Genomic DNA, 21739 nt, shown 5'->3' with positions numbered 1-21739 from the left:
TCCCCTTCATCTACACTGACTTGAAGTGTATTTAACAGGTGACATCAATAAGGGATCATAGCGTTCACCTGGATTCACCTGGTCAGTCTGTCCTGGAAAGAGCAGGTGTTCCTATTGTTTTGTGTATGCCATCGTATACAAATGTAACTCGAGGTTTGAAATGATTGTTTTTTGGTCAAATATTGTATCTGTTTAGGCTTCTTGCCGTCAATTATGTTCCGGCTCCCTGACCATCGGTTCGAGAAGAAAATCGCCCCAAGGCTGAACGTAGTTGATGCTCCCTGCTGTACAGGGTTCACACGTGTACATGTGTGAAACAGGAGAAATGTAAGAACCCCTTATTTGATCTTTTATCAACATCCATTTTTAATAAGGATTTCTTGTTGAAATAGTTTTCAGTTGAATAGAATGGTGAGAAATTGGACACTGCTGCACTATGGTAGGCTGTAGACCGGGAAAGCAAGTCCTACACAGATAGTGTCTCCTCAGCCATGCTTCTAATGTAGTGCTGTCTCCAGCTGTAGGTTACTGGTCTCTAATGTAGTGCTGTAGGTTACTGGTCTCTAATGTAGTGCTGTAGGTTACTGGTCTCTAATGTAGTGCTGTAGGTTACTGGTCTCTAATGTAGTGCTGTAGGTTACTGGTCTCTAATGTAGTGCTGTAGGTTACTGGTCTCTAATGTAGTGCTGTAGGTTACTGGTCTCTAATGTAGTGCTGTAGGTTACTGGTCTCTAATGTAGTGCTGTAGGTTACTGGTCTCTAATGTAGTGCTGTAGGTTACTGGTCTCTAATGTAGTGCTGTAGGTTACTGGTCTCTAATGTAGTGCTGTAGGTTACTGGTCTCTAATGTAGTGCTGTAGGTTACTGGTCTCTAATGTAGTGCTGTAGGTTACTGGTCTCTAATGTAGTGCTGTAGGTTACTGGTCTCTAATGTAGGAGCAGGCAAAGAGGGTGAGAGAGAAAGGACCGGAGAGGGAGAGAGAGACATGCAGGAAGTACGAAGCTCTAAGGACCAATAAAGGAGGACTCGGTGTAGTCTGATAAGAATAAAAGTAGCTACACAGCTCCAGGATGGAAAATTACACTTCTTCATTGCAGGTCAGGCGCAGAACTGAGGTTCTGGCTTAGGCTGCCGTTGCAAAGGGCACAGCCAGCATTCAAATCACCGCAGGGTGCCTCGTGGGCCTCCATACACTAACTGGAATTGTAAATATGCCAGTTCTGCCTCTGCTCTTAGGAGAAGAAGGGGAACCCATAAATCGCAACAGGGAACAAGGAGTGGTGCTTGGCTGGACTTGAGGTCCCTGGAGCTTTTGTTGACTAACATCATGATTTGGTCTAGGGAAAGAGCTGCCTGCTTCTACAGTACCAGTCAAAAGTGTGGACACACTAATCATTTCAAGGGTTTTTCTTTGTTTTTAAAAAAGGGTTAAAAAAAAGGGTTAAACAAATTTAAATATATTTGAGATTCTTCAAAGTAGCCACCCTTTGCCTTGATGACAGCTTTGCACGCTCTTGGCATTCTCTCAACCAGTTTCATGAGGAATGCTTTTCCTTGGAGATGCTGTTTGTTCGATTTAGGAGGATAGGAGAGTGTGCAGTGGATGCAGGGCTTGAATAGGATGCAATGCTTAGACTGGTACTTAGCCAGCTATTCTGTTTAGTTTTGGGACTGGAGAAGGTGGGGCAATTTCACACAGCACACAACCGTATTGGCATCATGTTGAATGTAGCGCAATTTCCCACAACCCCACTGGGTATCATGTTGAAGGTGGGGCGGAGAGACATTTCTCTACAGCGACAAGCTGTGTTGTAGAGATGGAGGGGATTCGGACAGATGAGGGCTGAAGGTGGGGCGGAGAGACATTTCTCTACAGGGACAAGCTGTGTTGTAGAGATGGAGGGGATTCGGACGGGTGAGGGCTGAAGGGATTTTATAAAGGAGGGTGGAGAGGAAGAGAAATGGGGTGGATTTGGAAGACGAGAGTTGAAGATGGATGGAGTACTAAACACATCAAGCTGTGCAGCTGATCTGGCTTACACCGGTTTTACTCCTCGAGAGTGTTTCATTTACTTTGGAATAGGTGGGAAGAATGGATGTCATGTCACACCTCCATTCTGTAGACCTATCTGCTTCATATCGGAGGTGTAATCCTCTTTACTGAAGACACACACACACACACACACACACACACACACACACACACACACACACACACACACACACACACACACACACAGCAGAGCTCTAACATCTTGTTCCAGTTAATACAGCTTTACCTGGCCTGCCACACTTCACCGCCCCTCGCTCTATCCCCCTTGGCTGGGATTTGTGTGGACATCGCTAAATAGCCCATCCATCCACGCAAGGGTTTACCACACTGCACTCTACAATCCACCTCCACCCTCTCACCCGCACTCTCCTATCGCACCCAGACTCAACCAAAGCTGGGCTCAGGAAGATCCGAGTGAGGGTCTCTCTTCCTGGAAGTAATCAGTCTGGGTCAGATTGAACCCAGCTACAGGGCAGTCGGCTTTAGGTCCTTGGTTCTGGAGGCAAGGTATGTTTTCAGTTCAGTGACCTCAAGACAAAGATTCTGATAAAGGTAGAGAAAGGAAAGAAGAATTGATAAAGGAAGGATTAAGGGAGGAAATTGGTGCAGACTGAGGCTTGAGAAACGATTCTCAGAGGAGAGGTGGATAGATAGATGGAGAGTTGGATTGATGGAGGAACTGAGAATCAAACCTCAGAGGAGAGGTGGATTGATAGATAGATGGAGTAATTGAGAAACGATCGTCAGAGGAGAGGGGGATAGATGGAGGGACAGAGACAGGATCCTCAGAGGAGAGGGGGATAGATGGAGGGACAGAGGAGAGGGGGATAGATGGAGGGACTGAGACGGGTTCGAGCCCTTCTGTTGTGTTAGACAATCAATTTTGTCTCTAAACTTTGAAGTGGGAAGGAATATTGCTAATGATACAGCAGTAGCTGTGGGGTAGTATTCCCATATGACTGTAGCACTCTATATCACAGGAGGCTGCTGAGGGGAGGATGTCTCATAATAACACATGGAAAACGTGTTTGATACCGTTCCGTTGACTCCATTCCAGCCGTTACTATGAGCACGTCCTCCCCAATTAAGGTGCCATGAGACGCCAGTGCTCTATAAATACCGTTAACCTTTTAGAACATATTTAAATTGTTTACCATGCAGTGAATCCATATTCCGGATGTATTTTGGGTAACACTTTATTTAACAGCCCGGTTGAAAATGGCACTTACCTAATATTTTAATGTTACGAACTAAGAAACAGCGCAGTAACCGTCCATGTTTAGTATGACTCTGCTTGGTCACATGGTTTAATAAAGCTGTGACACTCCTTATCAATATGGATCAGCTCAAGGTCATACTCAGTCAGCTTCTCGGCCTCCCTCTCGGCCTCCCTCTCGTTGTGACCACCACTCCCTAAACGACTTACCCCTGACCTGGTCTTATTCACCATGACTTCCCATTCACTGCTTCTAGCTGCCTGTGGCAGGACTGTGTGAGTGAGCCATGCCTGCTGTGTGTTTAATGTCCCTGGACTGAGACCTGAGTCACAGAGGTCGTAGGCAGAACGGTCTATCTTGCCTTCCCTGGTCTTCCCTTGCTTTACTTTCTCTGGTCTGTGTTTCATGTAGTTCTTCTTTTCATTCAGCATCTGCTCTGTCCACCTGTAGTTACTGCGCTTTCCTCTCCTGTTCCTCTTGAGCCACCGTTGTTGTTGTTGTTTGTATCAGTAGCTCTTTTCATTGTAGCAGTAGCTCTTTTCATTGTAGCAGTAGCTCTTTTCATTGTAGCAGTAGCTCTTTTCATTGTAGCAGTAGCTCTTTTCATTGTAGCAGTAGCTCTTTTCATTGTAGCAGTAGCTCTTTTCATTGTAGCAGTAGCTCTTTTCATTGTAGCAGTAGCTCTTTTCATTGTAGCAGTAGCTCTTTTCATTGTAGCAGTAGCTCTTTTCATTGTAGCAGTAGCTCTTTTTCATTGTAGCAGTAGCTCTTTTTCATTGTAGCAGTAGCTCTTTTTCATTGTAGCAGTAGCTCTTTTTCATTGTAGCTCTTTTTCATTGTAGCTCTTTTTCATTGTAGCTCTTTTTCATTGTAGCTCTTTTTCATTGTAGCTCTTTTTCATTGTAGCTCTTTTTCATTGTAGCACTAGCTCTTTTCATTGTAGCTGCTTGTATCAGTAGCTCTTTTCATTGTGGCATTAGCTCTTTCCATTGTCGCCAGTAGTAGCTTGTAGCCTTTTCCATTGTAACTTGTAGTAGCTTTTTCCGTAGTAGCCTTTTCCATTGTAGCCTGTTGTAGCCTTGCTATAGAACTTTCCTTTGTACTTTGTACTAGCCTAGCTCTTTCCATTGTAGCAATAACTCTTTCTATTGTAGCCTTTAGCCCCTTCCCTAACTGACTAGGGCTATAGCTATAGGGGAGGGATGCTGGGGTGAAGATTACGTTAATGTCCAATATTTCCACTCCGCCCCTGATCTGACGCCCAATGCTTCCATGTTTCCAGGTGTCACATTTGCTGCAAAGGGCTACTTCGAGGCACTGGTGAGGATGGGAGAGATGGCCAGCGAAAGTCAAGGCTCTAAGGATCTTGGTGAGTCCTAGTTGTGGCAATAGGGGGTTGCAGCACCCCTAGTGGGGTAGAGGGGGGTTGCATGGAGACATGCCAGACAGGGCATGGATGGTTGTGGGTGTGAATGGGAATCGATGGTTTGAAAGGGGAAAGGACAAGCAGGCGACGCAGCGCCTGAAACTGGATCTACACACACAAACACACGCGTGTGCACAGCAAACATGTTGAAACACACTCGAGCATATCCTGTTGTAGTAGTTTTATATTTTTCTAGTCAGTTATTTTAATACTATGCCATTGGGAAGGAGAGCTCCCAGTGTTCTGCATTCACCACGGAGGCAATCACGTCCCATTAGAGTTCATCTCTGATATTTGATGTGGAAATTTTGTTTTGTTGGGTTCTAGGTTGAAATATACTTCTTCATGTTACTAGCTCGTTCATGTGCTTCCTATCTCACCCGTATGGAAACGTTCTGTCTCTGAGACAGTCCCCCTTTGTGCTTGGCCTCCGGTCACATATACATTTGCATATAGATCATCTGATCTAACCCAAAATATGTTAATCACTACTACTAGGCCACTTGCATAGTTATAAACATACTAAAACGTGCTCAAGTCAATGAGTCAGTTTCCAACAGTTTACCTCTTGTTTTGCCTCAACTTTCTCTGAATTATGCCGTGTAGCATTTTGTATTGTAGCCCAGAGTACGTAAATATTCAATTGAATTTCAAAACATTATCATGCTGCGGATTCTCTTTTCATTCATAACATCCAATAGGGATTATTGGTAATGTTTCTTAATTGGACTGTAAAGACACTGTTTTGGGGCTGTGGACTTTTCTCTGTCCTCTCTTGTCCTTTTACAGTCAGAACCAGTTTTTACACTGGAACAGCTACAACCTGTGTATGGACCAGTTTTGGTTGTATTGGTCTGTTAGGCTGACACACACTTAGAGGTGGAGAAAGACGAAGGATGGTGCTGTGGTGGGGGGGATGGGGGGTGTAGACTGGTGATGGTGGGAGGGCAAGGGTCAGATTGGAGGCAAGATGGGGAGGTGATGGCAGCAGGTGGTGTCTTTCAATGACATCTGTAAGAAATGATTACATTAAGGCTCCAGCATGTGCCACTGCAGTTATTTCTTCAACAGCTTTATGTTTTTAGCTGTTTTTATGGTTGCAGTCATATACATTGGTAAGAAAAGTATGTAAACCCTTTGTAATTACCTGGATTTCCGCATAAATTTGTCATAAAATGTGATCTTCATCGAAGTCACAACAATAGACAAAGACAGTCTGCTTAAACTAATAACACACAAACAATATGTTTTCATGTCTTTATTGAGCACACCGTGTAAACATTCACAGCGCAGGGTGGAAAAAGTATGTGAGCCCTTGGATTTAATAACTGGTTGACATTCATTTGGCAGCAATAACCTCAACCAAACATTTTCTGTAGTTGCGGATCAGACCTGCACAACGGTCAGGAGGAATTTTGTACCATTCCTCTTTATAAAACTGTTTCAGCTCAGCAATATTCTTGGGATGTCTGGTGTGAACTGCTCTCTTGAGGTCATGCCACAGCATCTCAATCGGGTTGAGGTCAGGACTCTGACTGGGCCACTCCAGAAGGCGTATTTTCTTCTGTTGAAGCCATTCTGTTGTTTATTTACTTCTGTGTTTTGGGTCGTTGTCCTGTTGCATCACCCAAGTTCTGTTGAGCTTCAATTCGCAGACAGATAGCCTTACATTCTCCTGCAAAATGTCTTGATAAACTTGAATTAATTTTTCTGTTGAGGATAGCAAGCTGTCCAGGCCCTAGGACAGCAAAGCATCCCAAAACCATGACGCTCCCTCCACCATACTTTACAGTTGTGGGATGAGGTTGGTGTGCTGTGCCTTTTCCTTCTCCACAACAACTCCACTTTTTTGCACAGAATATTTTTGCCAGTTGCGATGTGGAACATCCAGGTGCTGTTTTGCAAACTTAAGACGTGCAGCAATGTTTTTTCTTGACAACCGTGTCTTCTTCCGTGGTGTCCTCCCATGAACACCATTCTTGTTTGGTGTTTTACGTATCGTAGACTCGTCAACAGAGATGTTAGCATGAGATTTCTGTAAGTCTTCAGCTGACCCTATAGGATTCTTCTTAACCTCATTGAGCATTCTGTGCTGTGCTCTTGCAGTCATCTTTGCAGGACAGACACTCCTAGGGAGAGTAGCAACAGTGCTGAACTTTCTCCATTTACAGACAATTTGTCTTTACCGTGGACTGATGAACATCAAGGCTTTTAGAGATACTTTTGTAACCCTTTCCAGCTTTATGCAAGTAAACAATTCTTAAGCTTAAGTCTTCTGAGATCTCTTTTGTTCGAGGCATGGTTCACATCAGGCAATGCTTCTTGTGAATAGCAAACTCAAATTGTGAGTTTTTATAGGGCAGGGCAGCTCTAACCAACATCTCCAATCTCGTCTCATTGATTGGACTCCAGGTTAGCTGACTCCTGACTCCAATTAGCTTTTGGAGAAGTCATTAGCCTAGGGGTTCACATACTTTTCCCATCCTACACTATGAATGTTTAAATGATGTATTAAATATAGACAAGAAAAATACAATAATTTGTGTGTTACTAGTTTAGGTACACTGTGTTTGTCTATTATTGTGACTTAGATGAAGATCAGATCAAAGTTGATGACCAATTTATGCAGAAATCCAGGTAATTCCAAAGGGTTCACATACTTTTTCTTGCCACTGTATGTATACAGCTAGCCTATATAGATTCAGCTTCATGTTTTTAGTCAGATCGAGTCACATGTTCGAAGAATGGGACTGTCTCGCCTCCTGAATCTGAGCACTGTGAAGTTAAGTCTCTCTCTCTCTCTCTCTGACCTCTCATAAGTCTGAGGTGAATTTGGATAGCAGACAGCTGTGGCTGGGAGGATGAGAGGAAAGAGGGAAAAGGGCAGAGGTGAGAGGTCAGAGGTGAGATGGGAAAATAGAAAAGAAAAGCTCTCAGCATTCATTATTCAGACTTTGTCTTTTTTTTTTTTTTTTGGCCTTTCACATTTTGTCTGATGGTTTCATCTCTTCATTCCTCCACTCAGCCTCTCTCTCTCTCTGTGAATACTGATTGAACTGCGTTTGATTGCCTACTCCAATCTGAACCTTTTATAGTCTGTATTCAGCCTCAATGACGGTATCTGTGCTGTGATCGAATTCCAACACAGCACTCAGTATTAGTAGCGAAGCCATTCGTTCAGATGAGTATTTTTTTTATTACAGAAAATAGTATGTTAGGGCAGAAGAACCCATTTAATGAGGCTGCTGGTTTAATTAATGCTACATCCCAGTGACCTCATCTTAAACTGTCCATAAACACATGTTCATCCATCTCCATATTGGTTCTGTCTTCTCTATTGTCCCTTATCTACTGCCTGTTCTAAAGTGTGTGTGTGTGTGTGTGTGTGTGCTCTGCGTTTTATATGAGGTTTTGCATCCCTAGCTATGACTCAGCACAATTAACCCTCCTCCCTCTAATCCCTTTGCAGTTAGTGACAGGCAGGGCTGAAGAGAGGCGACTGATGCTGTCTCTGGACATCAGTGTGCCTAAAGGGGTGTGTGTGTCTTTATTTCTGACAGTACTTGCAAGTATGATGTTCAAAACATCACAAGATGTTTTACGTGTTTGTTCCTTGTAGTTTAATGGCAACTCCGTCAGGCTAGCCTGCAGTGACAGTGTGATTGCATGATCAGCCATTCCCTCTTCACACGGTAATGAAAGAGGTGAACATTTAGTGTACATTCCAGTTAACTGCAGTTTGTTTGTATTCGACAGCTGACTGTAAGACGAGAGAGGGACGCAGAAAGGCATTACTATAGCCTGAGGGATGAACATTGAATAGTCTACAACATGACAGCCATTATTCACACAATGTTCCTAACGTCAGCCCATTACATTGTTGGTCTACCCAGTGTAGTCTAGTCAGCTCTAGTCTAGTCAGCCCCTGTCTAGTCTAGTCAGCGCCAGGGAGGAATGGATGGGAGGAGGAGTGTTGTGATGGAGGGATAGGAGGAGTGTTGGGATGGAGGGATAGGAGGAGTGTTGGGATGGAGGGATAGGAGGGACGTCAGCGCCAGGGAGGAAAGGATGGGAGGAGGAGTGTTGGGATGGAGGGATAGGAGGGACGTCAGCGCCAGGGAGGAATGGATGGGAGGAGGAGTGTTGGGATGGAGGGATAGGAGGAGTGTTGGGATGGAGGGATAGGAGGAGTGTTGGGATGGAGGGATAGGAGGAGTGTTGGGATGGAGGGATAGGAGGAGTGTTGGGATGGAGGGATAGGAGGAGTGTTGGGATGGAGGGATAGGAGGAGTGTTGGGATGGAGGGATAGGAGGAGTGTTGGGATGGAGGGATAGGAGGAGTGTTGGGATGGAGGGATAGGAGGAGTGTTGGGATGGAGGGATAGGAGGAGTGTTGGGATGGAGGGATAGGAGGAGTGTTGGGATGGAGGGATAGGAGGAGTGTTGGGATGGAGGGATAGGAGGAGTGTTGGGATGGAGGGATAGGAGGAGTGTTGGGATGGAGGGATAGGAGGAGTGTTGGGATGGAGGGATAGGAGGAGTGTTGGGATGGAGGGATAGGAGGAGGGTTGGGATGGAGGGATAGGAGGAGGGTTGGGATGGAGGGATAGGAGGAGGGTTGGGATGGAGGGATAGGAGGAGGGTTGGGATGGAGGGATAGGAGGAGGGTTGGGATGGAGGGATGGGAGGAGTGTTGGGGTGTTGGGATGGAGGGATAGGAGGGGTGTTGGGATGGGAGGAGTGTTGGGATGGAGGGATAGGAGGGACGTCAGCGCTCTGCTGCGGCATGAAGCAGAAACGCTTTTCCAGCCTGCTCACTTTCATTATCCACAGGCCCCATGATTCTCTGTCTCCATGTGTGTCAGTTGGCTTTTCATAGCCAAGCATTGAGGTCAAGAGACGAAACCTAAGATCACACAGGACACTAGATAAGACAGAAGAATTACACCAGATATGACAGGCTGACCCTGTCTTTGGGGGTTCCAGTCAAGATTCTAGCATCCGTATTTATCACTAGCTGTGATTTAAAGTTTTAGTGTCTTATCCGGGTAGCCGGAGAGTAGAGCTTTGCAGTAATCTAATCTTGAAATGACAAAAGCATGGATTTAGTTATTCTGCAGCATTTTTTTTGATAAACTTTTTCAGATTTTGGTAATGTTACAAGGATGGAAAAAGGCTGCTCTTGAAATATTTTATGTTCGTCAAGAGAGATCAGGGTCCAGAGTTCAGTTTAATTTGAGATGGCTGTACATCAATCGAGATACATTGTCCGATCCAACAACAGATCTCTTTGTTTCTTGGTACCTAGAACTAGCATCTCTTTGTCAGAGTTTAAAAGTAAAACATTTGCCACCTTCCACTTATGTCTGAAACACAGGCTGCCAGGGTAGGCAATTTCCGGGCTTTACCATGTTTTCATTGACATGTACATCTGTTAGTGGTCTGCATAGCAGTGAAAGTTGACATTTGTTTTTCTGAATGACGTCACCAAGAGTTAGCATACAGTATATAGTGAAAACAATAGTGGTCCTAGAACAGAATCTTGAGGAACACCGAACCATTGATTTGTCAGAGGACAAACCATCCACAGTGACGCATATCTTTCTGACAGATAAGATCTAAACCAGGCAAGAACTTGTCAGCGGTCCGCGTAGACCAATTAGGGTTTCCAATCTCTCCAAAAGAATGTGGTGATCGATGGTGTCAAAAGCGGCGCTAAGGTCTACGATCACAAGGACAGGAGCAGAGCCTCGGTCTGACGCCAGTAAAAGGTGGGGTCTATGATAAGGTCTAAAACCAGACTGGAGCATACATGGGCAACTGCTTTTTTTTTTTATGTTGAGACGAATGGGAGATTTGGAATAGGCCAATGTATTTATATTGTAATGTTTTTGTTTCAAGGTTTGGCTTTCTCAGGAGAGGCTTTATAACTTCCACTTTTAGTGAGTTTGGTACACATCTGGTGGATAGGGAGCCATTTCTTATGTTCAACATAGGAGAGCCAAGCACAGGAAGCAGCTCTTTCAGTAGTTTAGTTGGAATAGGGTCCAGTAGACAGTTGGAATAGGGTCCAGTAGACAGTTGGAATAGGGTCCAGTAGACAGTTGGAAGAGCTCAGTGACTTTCAACGTGGCACCGTCATAGCAACGGATGCCACCTTTCCAACAAGTCAGTTCAGCAAATGTCTGCTCTGCTAGAGCTGCCCCGGTCAGCTGTAAGTGCTGTTATTGTGACGTGGAAACGTCTAGGAGCATCAACGGCTCAGCCGCTAGGTGGTAGGCCACACAAGCTCACAAAACGGGACCGCCAAGTGCTGAAGCGTGTTGCGCGTAAAAATCGTCTGCTCGGGTGCAACACTCACTACCGAGTTCCAAACTACCTCTGGAAGCAACAAACGCGCAAGAACTGTTCGCCGGGAGCTTCATGAAATGGGTTTCCATGGCAGAGCAGCCACACACAAGCCTAATATCACTGTGCGCAATGCCATGTGTCGGCTGGAGTGGAGTAAAGCTCGCCGCCATTTGACTCTGGAGCAGTGGGAACGCGTTCTCTGGAGTGATGAATGACGCTTCACCTTCTGGCAGTCCGACGGATGTATCTGGGTTTGGCGGATGTATCTGGGTTTGGCTGATGCCAGGCGAACGCTACGTGCCGAATGCGTAGTGGCAGCTGTAAAGTCTGGTGGAGGAGGAATAACTGTCCGGGACTGGTTTTCATGGTTCGGCCCCTTAGTTCCATTGAAGGGAAAGCTTAACACTACAGCAAACAATGATGTTCTAGATGATTCTGTGCTTCCAAAATTGTGGCAACAGTTTGGGGAAGGCCTTTTCCTGTTTCAGCATGACAATGCTCCTGTGCACAAAGCGAGGTCCATACAGAAATGGTTTGTCGAGATCAGTCTGGAAGAACTTGACTTGCTTGCACAGATCCCTGACCCCATTTTGAGATTAATTGGAACTCTGACTGCAAGCCAGGCCTAATTGCCCAACATCAGTGCCCGACCTCACTAATGCTCTTGTGGCTGAATGGAAGAAAGTCCCCGCAGCAATGTTCCAACATGTAGTGGAAAGCCTTCCTAGAAGAGTGGAAGCTGTTCTAGCAGCAAAAGGAGGGGGGAGAAACTCCACATTAATGCCCATGATTTTGGAATGAGATGTTCGACGAGCAGGTGTCAAGTAGTGTATTTCCCAGATCATTACAATATGTGATTATTTAATGACGAGTGATTTGAAGAGCGTGAAAAGCAATTTATGCAGTTGCAATTGATGTCCATAGTCAGCTACAAAAATGGACCAGTCCAGATGTTGCCTCCCTAACATTTGCCTGTGAGACAAACCAGAAGTGATAATCCAACAAGTCAGTAGCTACATCAATTCAAGCTACCCAGGGAAAAACACTCCCTGTTCTCCCAATCACATTTTCTAAAGCTATTTGGCTTTTCTCTCAAACGGAACTCCTAGGAGACATCCCAAATGGCACCCTATACCCTATGGACCCTGGGCAGAAGTAGTGCACTATATAGGGAATAGGGTTCCATTTGGGATGCACATCATGCTTCCCTGTTCTAGGTTATATAAAAGGGAGGGTATTTTTAAGGTGAGGGGCTCCGCTAGAGATCACGTGGGGATAAATAAATAATAAATAATAATAATGTCTCTAACGTGCGGTAGTGTCAAGGGGAATGGAACTGCACTGCACACACAGGACTGAATAATAATAATATAACTTTATACCCCTAAGGTGTATATGCAGTAGCTACAATACTGCAGTGATGCATCATCATTTCTTACCTCCTCCCTTTTGGGGGATGTCTGTGTCCTTCGTTATATCATAAATCAGTGTGATTACCTACAGAAGACAGAGCCCAAGTGCACACTAATAAGGAACACTTCCTCATAGAACATGACATGTTGAACATAGAGAACATATGGTACTTGTAGCCTTTTGGCTTAAATACAGAGACTGCTTCTTCCTGGCATGTTATAGGCTGTGGGCAGTTGTTATAAGATTTGTCATATTTTATTTTCCTGTACTGAAGAGAAACTAACACGAGTGTCATGTATGTGAGATTTAAACATGCGTGACCTATCATACACATCTGGAGCATAGTACATGTATGGTGTTGTGTTGCAGCTGTTTTCCAGTTGGCTATTTATGATGCTGTGTGCTTCCAGAGACGAGAGCGACAGAGTCTCAGCTTAATAATGGTACAGTCAAGCTGTTTTCCTCCCACACCAGAAATCAGACTGGTGGCCTACACACACACACTAGTACACTCACGCATCTACATACACACACACACACACACTATAATGTACACACACACTTGGGTTTCACTTAGTCTCTCACATTTAACTGTTTCAACCCTGTTATTATTCCTAAAGCATTATTCCATTATTAATAGCCCCTATTCCACCACTAGACCCAATTTCACCACTAGACCGATTCCATTAATTATCCCCTATTCCACTACTAGCCCATATTCTGCTACTAGTCCCACCACTAGCCCCTATTCCAATACTTCCACCGCTTGCCCCTATTCCACTACTAGCCCATATTCTACTACTAGTCCCACTACTAGCCCCTATTCCAGTACTAGCCCCACTGCTAGCCTCTATTCCACCACTAGCCCACTTCCACTACTAGACCATATTCCAATCATAGCCCCACTACTAGAACCTATTCCACCACTAGACCCTATTTCGCTAATAGCCCCTATTCCAGTACTAGCCCCACTACTAGCCCCGGTTCCACTACTAGCCCCGGTTCCACTACTAGCCCCGGTTCCACTACTAGCCTCGGTTCCACTACTAGCCCCTGTTCCACTACTAGCTCCTGTTCCACTACTATCCCCTGTTCCATTAATAGTCCATGTTCCACTACTAGCCCCTGTTCCATTAATATCCCCTGTTCCACTACTAGCCCCTGTTCCACTACTAGCCCCTGTTCCACTACTAGCCCCTGTTCCACTACTAGCCCCTGTTCCATTAATAGTCCATGTTCCACTACTAGCCCCTGTTCCACTACTAGCCCCTGTTCCATTAATAGCCCCTGTTCCATTAATAGCCCCTGTTCCACTACTAGCCCCTGTTCCACTACTAGCCCCTGTTCCACTACTAGCCCCTGTTCCACTACTAGCCCCTGTTCCACTACTAGCCCCTGTTCCATTAATTGCCCCTGTTCCGCCGCTAGTCCCTAATACACAATCACTGACTCATAAAATATCCATTCACACAAGCGAGGACACCTTTTTATTCTGTGTGCCATGGTCCGTCTCACACAGCATCGTACTAAGAACACAAATTAAATAGGCAGTCACTTTAGTCAGAGTTCATTCACAAGTTATTCTAAGCACAAGTGGAGGCTTTTAAAAATTCAACAACTTTTCATCCGTCTCTTTGAGAAGGAAAGGATGGATGCTCAGTGATTTGTTCCACTGCAGCAGAGGTCAGTCAGTCTTCCCCCACCAGCTCTCTCCATCCCTCCCTCTCTCAATCTGGACGCCCACGCAATGATGTAGGAGCCTACGCAGGCAGGCAGGAAGCCCTAGGAAAACGCTCTGCCACCTCACCCCGAAAGTAACAGATAGATGAAATGCATTCCGGGAGCAATTCAGAAAAAGCGAGAGGAGAGGGAAGACCAAATACGCTAGACCAACGCACAGACTGCCCAAAAATGGCTCGTTGGTGATGTCACACTGCTGAAGTTGGCATAGTCTGGCTTTCATTGTCATAGAGGAAGGATTCTCTGGCATTACCGGTTATCCTCCCTGCCCATAACAGGACATCAGGAAGGATTCTCTGGTACCACCGACTTTCCTCTCTCCTCTCTACCCATAACAGGACATTGTTCATCATACTTGTCATTCTGATACACAATTAAATTCTAAATTTCTGCTCTATTTAATAAATTCCTCTCTTGCTGTTGCAGTGTTCTCGGTATCCGTCCGTAGAGGATGCATGCACATCTGGAGCGATGGCCGTCCTCATTAAAACGCTTTAGAGTCGAAGTTAAACGGCTGAATCTGAGGTTCAGGAAATAATGATCCTTTCGCTAATGAATTGAGATGCCGTGGTTTGCACCATGCTGGGCTGTGTGTCTGCGCGCCTGTGGTGGTGCGTGCCAGTAGAGGCTGGTGACTTGAAAAATTGAGGAGGATGGGAGACCCCTGATATAGGCGCGGAACACACGGAGACAACAGTGTGTTTCAAAAATTGTCAGACTAATTATTTGACGCTTTAAATAAAGACATTTTTAATACAATATTATGGGGAATGGAAATGAGAGGGCTACTTACACCATGTTGGAAAGGGATCACAGCAGTGATTGTATGAGGCATACGTTGAGGTGTTCAGAGGCTTGAGAAGTACAGGACAGGAAAAAAATGGTCTTGTTTTAATCCGATACAGCATGTCAGATTTGTAATGTTTAGGTGTAGCCTAAGCTGCTGCGACATTTATGTCATGTGTTTGCTTGTGTCTGTTCTGAGTGATTATATGTTATCATCTTTGCTATATAAATGTTGGAGGAAAGTGTAAAGCCTACCCAAGAGCACATGAAAAAATATGCTGCATTTACCTCTCTCTTTAATCTAACTGTTAATGGATGATGCGATGGAAGCTATCAAATCATTCAGAATTGTTTTCGACATCCCAGAAAAGGCAGTCGAAAGTTTGATATGTTCAGCAAGTAACTTCTTCGGGATCGGTGTCCCATCCACAGGATGGTTGAGCTAACGTAGGCTAATGCGATTAGCATGTGTGGCCGAAATCTAAATTGCACCTGGGCTGGAATAGTACATTGCCTTTCTCTTGCATTTAAAAGATGATGGTACAAAAAAATATGAATTTGAATTTAATAATATCCCTAAAATGCTCAACTATCACTCTTCACTCATAATCTCTATCCAACAATTTCACCAAGCCTCTCAACACACAGAACCCCCATAATGCTCTGTGGCACAATCCCAATACAACTCACTAGGTTAATTCTCTGATCCTAATTATATGATTTGATGGCCAACATGTCAGCAAAGCAAAAGCTTTGATTAGTTGGAGGACGTCCTCTGGAAGTCGTCATAATTACCATGTATGTCTATGGAAGGGGGTGAGGCCTACGATCCTCCTAGGTTTTGTATTAAAGTCAACTTGAGGACTGAAGCTAGCTGTCTTCTGGCTGCACCATTGATGCTACCCCAGACAGTGTTGTTGAAGTTACTGTAGACCTTCATTGCAAAACAACAGTGTATTTTAAGCAATTATTTTGTGACCTATGAATATATTTAGTATAGTTTAATATATAAATGACTTTTTTAAGTTTCACTATTTTTATGAAATTTCACTGAGGAGGATTATCCTCCTATCTTCCTCTGAGGATCCTCCACTGCGCGTGTCCATATTCCTCTACCTAGAGAGAGAGAGAAGACAGCTTGCAGCTAGCACGGCTCCACTAGATAGAAGAACATGGAAAAAAGGCTTCTTTGTTAGATTCAGAGGAAGGGTTTTGCTGGGCTGAACCTTTATGTCGACAGTAAGGAAATCAGTGGGGGAGATAGATGGGATAGATAGAAATATAGATAGAAAATGACAATACTAGAGACAATGTCATTCTGATCAGGAAAGGACGATACTAGAGAGAATGTAATTCTGATCAGGAAAGGACAATACCAGAGAGAATGTAATTCTGATCAGGAAAGGACAATACCCAGAGACAATGTCATTCTGATCAGGAAAGGACAAACCCAGAGAGAATGTAATTCTGATCAGGAAAGGACAATACCAGAGAGAATGTAATTCTGATCAGGAAAGGACAATACCAGAGAGAATGTAATTCTGATCAGGAAAGGACGACACCAGCGAGAATCTAATTCTGATCAGGTCAAAGGGGAAAGGTAGGGAGGGAGTCTATTCATCAGTGGATGTTGCATATACAATGCATTCAGAAGTGGATTAAATTCGAACATTTTTCCATCAATCTACACTCAATACCCCATAATGACAAAGCAAAAACAGTTTTTTTTTGACATTTTTGCAAATGTATTAAAAAAAAAACATTAACCTTACATACTGTAGGTATTCAGACCCTTTACTCAGTACTTTGATGCACCTTTTGGCAGTGATTGATTACAGCCTCAAGTCTTGGGTATGACGCTACAAGCTTAGCACACCTCTATTTGGGGAGTTTCTCCCATTTTTTTTTTTCTTATTAGATCTTCTCAAGCTCTGTCAAGTTTGATAAGTAGTGCCGCTACATAGCTATTTTCAGGTCTCTCCAGAGATGTTCGATCGGGTTCAACTCCGCCAATCCTGCGTTGTCTTGGATGAGTGCTTAGGGTCGTTGTCCTGTTGGAAGGTGTACCTTCACCCCAGTCTGAGGTCCTGAGCGCTCTAGAGCAAGTTTTCATCAAGGATCTCTCTCTGTACAATGTTCCGTTCATCTTTCCCTTGATCCTGACTAATCTCCCAGTCCCTGCCGCTGAAAAACAAACTCCAAGCGGGCTGTCATGTGCCTTTTACTGAGGAGTGGCTTCCGTTTGGCCACTCTACCATAAAGGCCTGATTGGTGGAGTGCTGCAGAGATGGTTGTCCTTCTGGAAGATTCTCCCATCTCCACAGAGGAACTCTTGACCTCTGTCAGAGTGACCATTTGGGTTCTTGGTCACCTCCCTGACAATTCCTTCGACCTCATGGCTCGGTTTTTGCTCTGACATGCACTGTCAACTGAGACCTTAGATGGACAGGTGTGTGCCTTTCCAAATGATGTCCAATCAATTGAAATTACCACAGGTGGACTCCAAGTTGGCGAAAATCTCAAGGTTGATCAGTGGAAACAGGATGCACCTGAGCTCAATTTCGAGTCTCATAGTAAAGGGTCTGAATACTTTCTAAAAACCTGTTTTCGCTTTGTCGTTTTTGAGGTATTGTGTGTAGATTGGTGAGGAAAACCTAATTTAATCTATTTTAGAATAAGGCTGAAGTAATAAAATGTGAGAAAAGTAAAGGGGTCAGAATACTGTACAGTACCAGTCAAAAGCTTGGACACCTACTCATTCAAGGGTTTTTCTTTGTTTTTATTATTTTCTACATTGTGGAGTAATAGTGAAGACATCACAACTATGAAATAACACCTATGGAATCATCTAGTAACCCAATTTATTTTTAAACAAATTCAAAATATGTTTTATATTTGAGGTTCTTCAAAGTTGCAACCCTTTACCTTGACAGCTTTGTACACTCTTGGCATTCTCTCAACCAGCTTCATGAGGTAGTCACCGGGAATGCATTTAAATTAACAAGTGTGAGCGCTGTGATGAAACTGGCTCCCTTGAAGACCGCCACAGGAAAGGAAGACCCAGACTTACCTTTGCTGCAGAGGATAAGTTCTGATAGGAGTTACCAGCCTCAGAAATTGCAGCCCAAATAAATGCTTCAGATTTCAAATAACAGACACATCTCAACATCAACTCTTCGGAGGAGACCGCATGAGTCAGGCCTTCATGGTCAAATTGCTTCAAAGAAACCACAACTTTTTTCTTTTTTTAAATGTTTATTTATCCAGGCAAGTCAGATAAGAACAAATTGTTATTTACAATGAAGGCATACCCCGGCCAAACCCCGACGACGCTGGGCCAATTGTTCACCGCCCTATGGGACTCCCAATCACGTCCGGATGTGATACAGCCTGGAATCGAACCAGCGTCTGTAGTGACGCCTCTTGCACTGAGATACAGTGCCTTAGACCACTGCACCACTCGGGAGCCCAAACTAGTAAAGGACACCAATAAGAAGAGACTTGCTTGGGCCAGCCAAGAAAGAGTGAGTGGTGCGAGTAAGTGTGCCCTCTAAAACCTGGCCTTGTTTTGAGGACAGTGAAGGAGTTCTTTTATTAGCCTGTCTGCTCCTCCATGGAAACGCCAGCCTGGCAGCACACACACAGGGTACATCCCAAATGACACGTGTGTCCCTATGTAGTGCACTACCTTTTGACCAGGCCTCGTAATGTTTTGGTCATACGTAGTGCCCTACATAGGGTACTATATGGGAAGCAGTCATTGTCTACTGGAGGCTTTTATTAGAGAGCTGTGAGAAGCATGAAGGGAGACAATCTGGTGGCCTGTCACACGTGTGCCGCATAAAATACAGTAAGCCCACTTGTTCACTGCTCGGCCAACACACACACACACACACACACACAGCTTTACATTTTGGGGACCTCTCTGGCTTTATCTGGCAATTTTTCCTGCCTTCTAATTGTACTCTATCTCTGAGAAGGGAGACACAGTGAGGGCAAAACAGTTGACCCCTAGGTGACCCGGTTTCTGAGTTTCTCCCCTGAGGTTTATCTGGAGACGCTCAGTTGTGTATGAGGAAACTGCAACGCCAGCGATAGTCTTCTTCCAAACATCATCACACACACCTGGTCTCTTGTTCTCAGTAGATAACGAATTATTCTGCCTGAGATGACAACAGGTTATTGTATTTCTGATAGCCTAATGAATTTCAGCTCTAGGCCCTTGGCTCTGTTGCTTTAAAGCTGCCTGACAAATGACACCCTTTAACCTTTACGTTGCACTACTTCTGACTAAGGCCCTTAGTTAGCTTTACAGGGTTAGGGTTCTATTTGGGACGAATCTCACTGGAGATGGAACGGGAGAGGGAGGTAGAGGGAGGTAGAGGTAGAGGGAGGTAGAGGTAGAGGGAGGTAGAGGTAGAGGGAGGTAGAGGGATGGAACGGGAGAGGGAGGGGGAGGGGTAGAGGGGGAGGTGTAGAGGGAGGTAAAGAGAGAGGGAGGTAGGGGGAGGTAAAGAGAGAGAGAGGGAGGTATGGGGAGGTAAAGAGAGAGAGAGGGAGGTATGGGGAGGTAAAGAGAGAGAGAGGGAGGTATGGGGAGGTAAAGAGAGAGAGGGAGGTAGGGGGAGGTAAAGAGAGAGGGAGGTAGGGGGAGGTAAAGAGAGAGAGAGAGAGAGGGAGGTAGGGGGAGGTAAAGAGAGAGGGAGGTAGGGGGAGGTAAAGAGAGAGAGAGAGAGGGAGGTAGGGGGAGGTAAAGAGAGAGAGAGGGAGGTAGGGGGAGGTAAAGAGAGAGAGAGGGAGGTAGGGGGAGGTAAAGAGAGAGAGAGGGAGGTAGGGGGAGGTAGAGGTAGAACCTCAGACCTGGGCTCTGATCACAGCTCTCCGAGGGTCCTTAGCTGTCTTTAGTGCTGTGTCTTTGATTAAAATACTAACACACACCTGTTTCTCTGGTAGCGTTCTCTCAACTCTTATCTGCCGTCAGTCTGTGAAACTCTTCTACTCATGTCTGTCAGCTGAACATTTTTCAGTCATTTTTTGTTTTGTAAGACTGGGAGGGAGGGAGGGAGAACATTCACAGCTTGTCCGTGCTTCGTAGCTGGTATGTGTGAAATCCACAAGCTTTGCCGATTTTGTTCTGTATTTTTTTTTCTCTTTCCACTGCAGCAATAAGTGATGCAGTGTCAATATGCTTTCAACAGCCTGCTGGACTTTGTCAAATATGCCCTTGAGCTGGTTTGCCACCCGTCCTTGGTACGGGTGTTACTCTGCCAGATAGTGACTTAATGAACCTGTTAATATAGTAGAATACTGGGCTCTGTGGTACTATACCACTGGCACATACACACACACACACACACACACACACACACACACTTCCATGCCAACCAGTGAAGAGGAAAGGACGCAATGACCGACCTCTGTTCTGAATCACATAAAAGCCAATTACAAGCTATTTAAGAGCACCATGTACCCACTCCAGCACCAACCTTACTTTACGCTGTCGTTCCCTCATGCTGAGTGGACCTGGAGTTTTCTCTGGGGGTTCACAGTTATCTGTGACTGTGACGCTGTTCCTATGTGACTGTGACGTTGAGTCTTTCACATCAGCCTGTCCTCTCTGAGATCACTCTCATTCTCACCCAGCTCTTGGTGTGAATCTAACAGTTACCTCACTGTCACAGACATTGCTGACTCTTTTCCCTCGGTTTCATCTCAGACACTCATTCTCAGTTTCCCCAATTGAGAATTAGCTAACATTTTACATTTCAGTCATTTAGCAGATGCTCTTATCCAGAGCAATTTACAGTTGATGCATTCATCTTAAGATAGCTAGGTGAGACGACCACATTTCAGGTATGGTAAGTACTTTACTTTTTTCTCTCTCGATAGAGTAGCTATCAGCAAAGCCAGTGCTTTTGGGGGAAAGTCCAGTGCGAGTGTTAGTTCACAAAAGTCACGGGCATCTGGTGTCCTGGTGCCTGGGATCTGGTGTCCTGGTGCCTGGGATCTGGTGTCCTGGTGCCTGGGATCTGGTGTCCTGGTGCCTGGGATCTGGTGTCCTGGTGCCTGGGATCTGGTGTCCTAGTGCCTGGGATCTGGTGTCCTAGTGCCTGGGATCTGGTGTCCTGGTGCCTGGGATCTGGTGTCCTGGTGCCTGGGATCTGGTGTCCTGGTGCCTGGGATCTGGTGTCCTGGTGCCTGGGATCTGGTGTCCTAGTGCCAGGGGGAAGCATGTTCCACCATTGGGGTTCCAGGACAGAGAAGAGCTTGGACTGGGCTGAGACACAAACATAACCCTTAACAACAATACTCTGTGACCATACACAAGAGAGAAGGGTAACACAAAACTTACTAATGTCTCTGGGTTTCACTCTGTGGGACCAGAACCAGCGTCTGGAACACAGTTTGTGTGTGTGTGTGACTTCTTATGAAAAATACATAAACAAACCGTGTGTTTCACGCCTGGGCCTGGTAATGATATGCTAGGCCTACTGTGTGTTCAGTCACTACTGCTAGGATGAACACTAGACTCTAGTTTTAGGTTATACATCCTGTCTAGGAAACACACTAGACTCTAGTGTTAGGTTATACATCCTGTCTAGGAAACGCACTAGACTCTAGTATTAGGTTATACATCCTGTCTAGGAAACACACTAGACTCTAGTATTAGGTTATACATCCTGTCTTCTCTCCCCGGGCTAGTAACATTTTCCTGTTTTGATGCAGAGATAAAAGTTTAGAGTGTTAAACGA

General features: G+C 44.9%; 1 protein-coding gene across 4 annotated transcripts in view; it reads left to right on the top strand.

The window, feature by feature from the left end:
- The window catches only part of LOC139580382 (BAR/IMD domain-containing adapter protein 2-like), a 136311-nt gene that overhangs the window by 39118 nt on the left and 75454 nt on the right, over positions 1-21739 (top strand). For 3 of the 4 annotated variants that reach the window (XM_071409002.1, XM_071409004.1, XM_071409003.1), the window contains one exon: positions 4554-4640. The exons of the other annotated variant lie outside the window; for it this stretch is intronic. In XM_071409002.1, the coding sequence (XP_071265103.1) occupies positions 4554-4640 (87 nt within the window). The remainder of the gene's footprint in view (positions 1-4553; positions 4641-21739) is intronic. 4 annotated transcript variants of the gene reach the window in all.

Source organism: Salvelinus alpinus, chromosome 7 (genome assembly GCF_045679555.1).
Source record: "Salvelinus alpinus chromosome 7, SLU_Salpinus.1, whole genome shotgun sequence".
Taxonomy (NCBI): domain Eukaryota; kingdom Metazoa; phylum Chordata; class Actinopteri; order Salmoniformes; family Salmonidae; genus Salvelinus; species Salvelinus alpinus.
The sequence above is the reverse complement of the archived record's forward strand: the minus strand, read 5'-3'. Positions and strand labels throughout refer to the sequence as shown.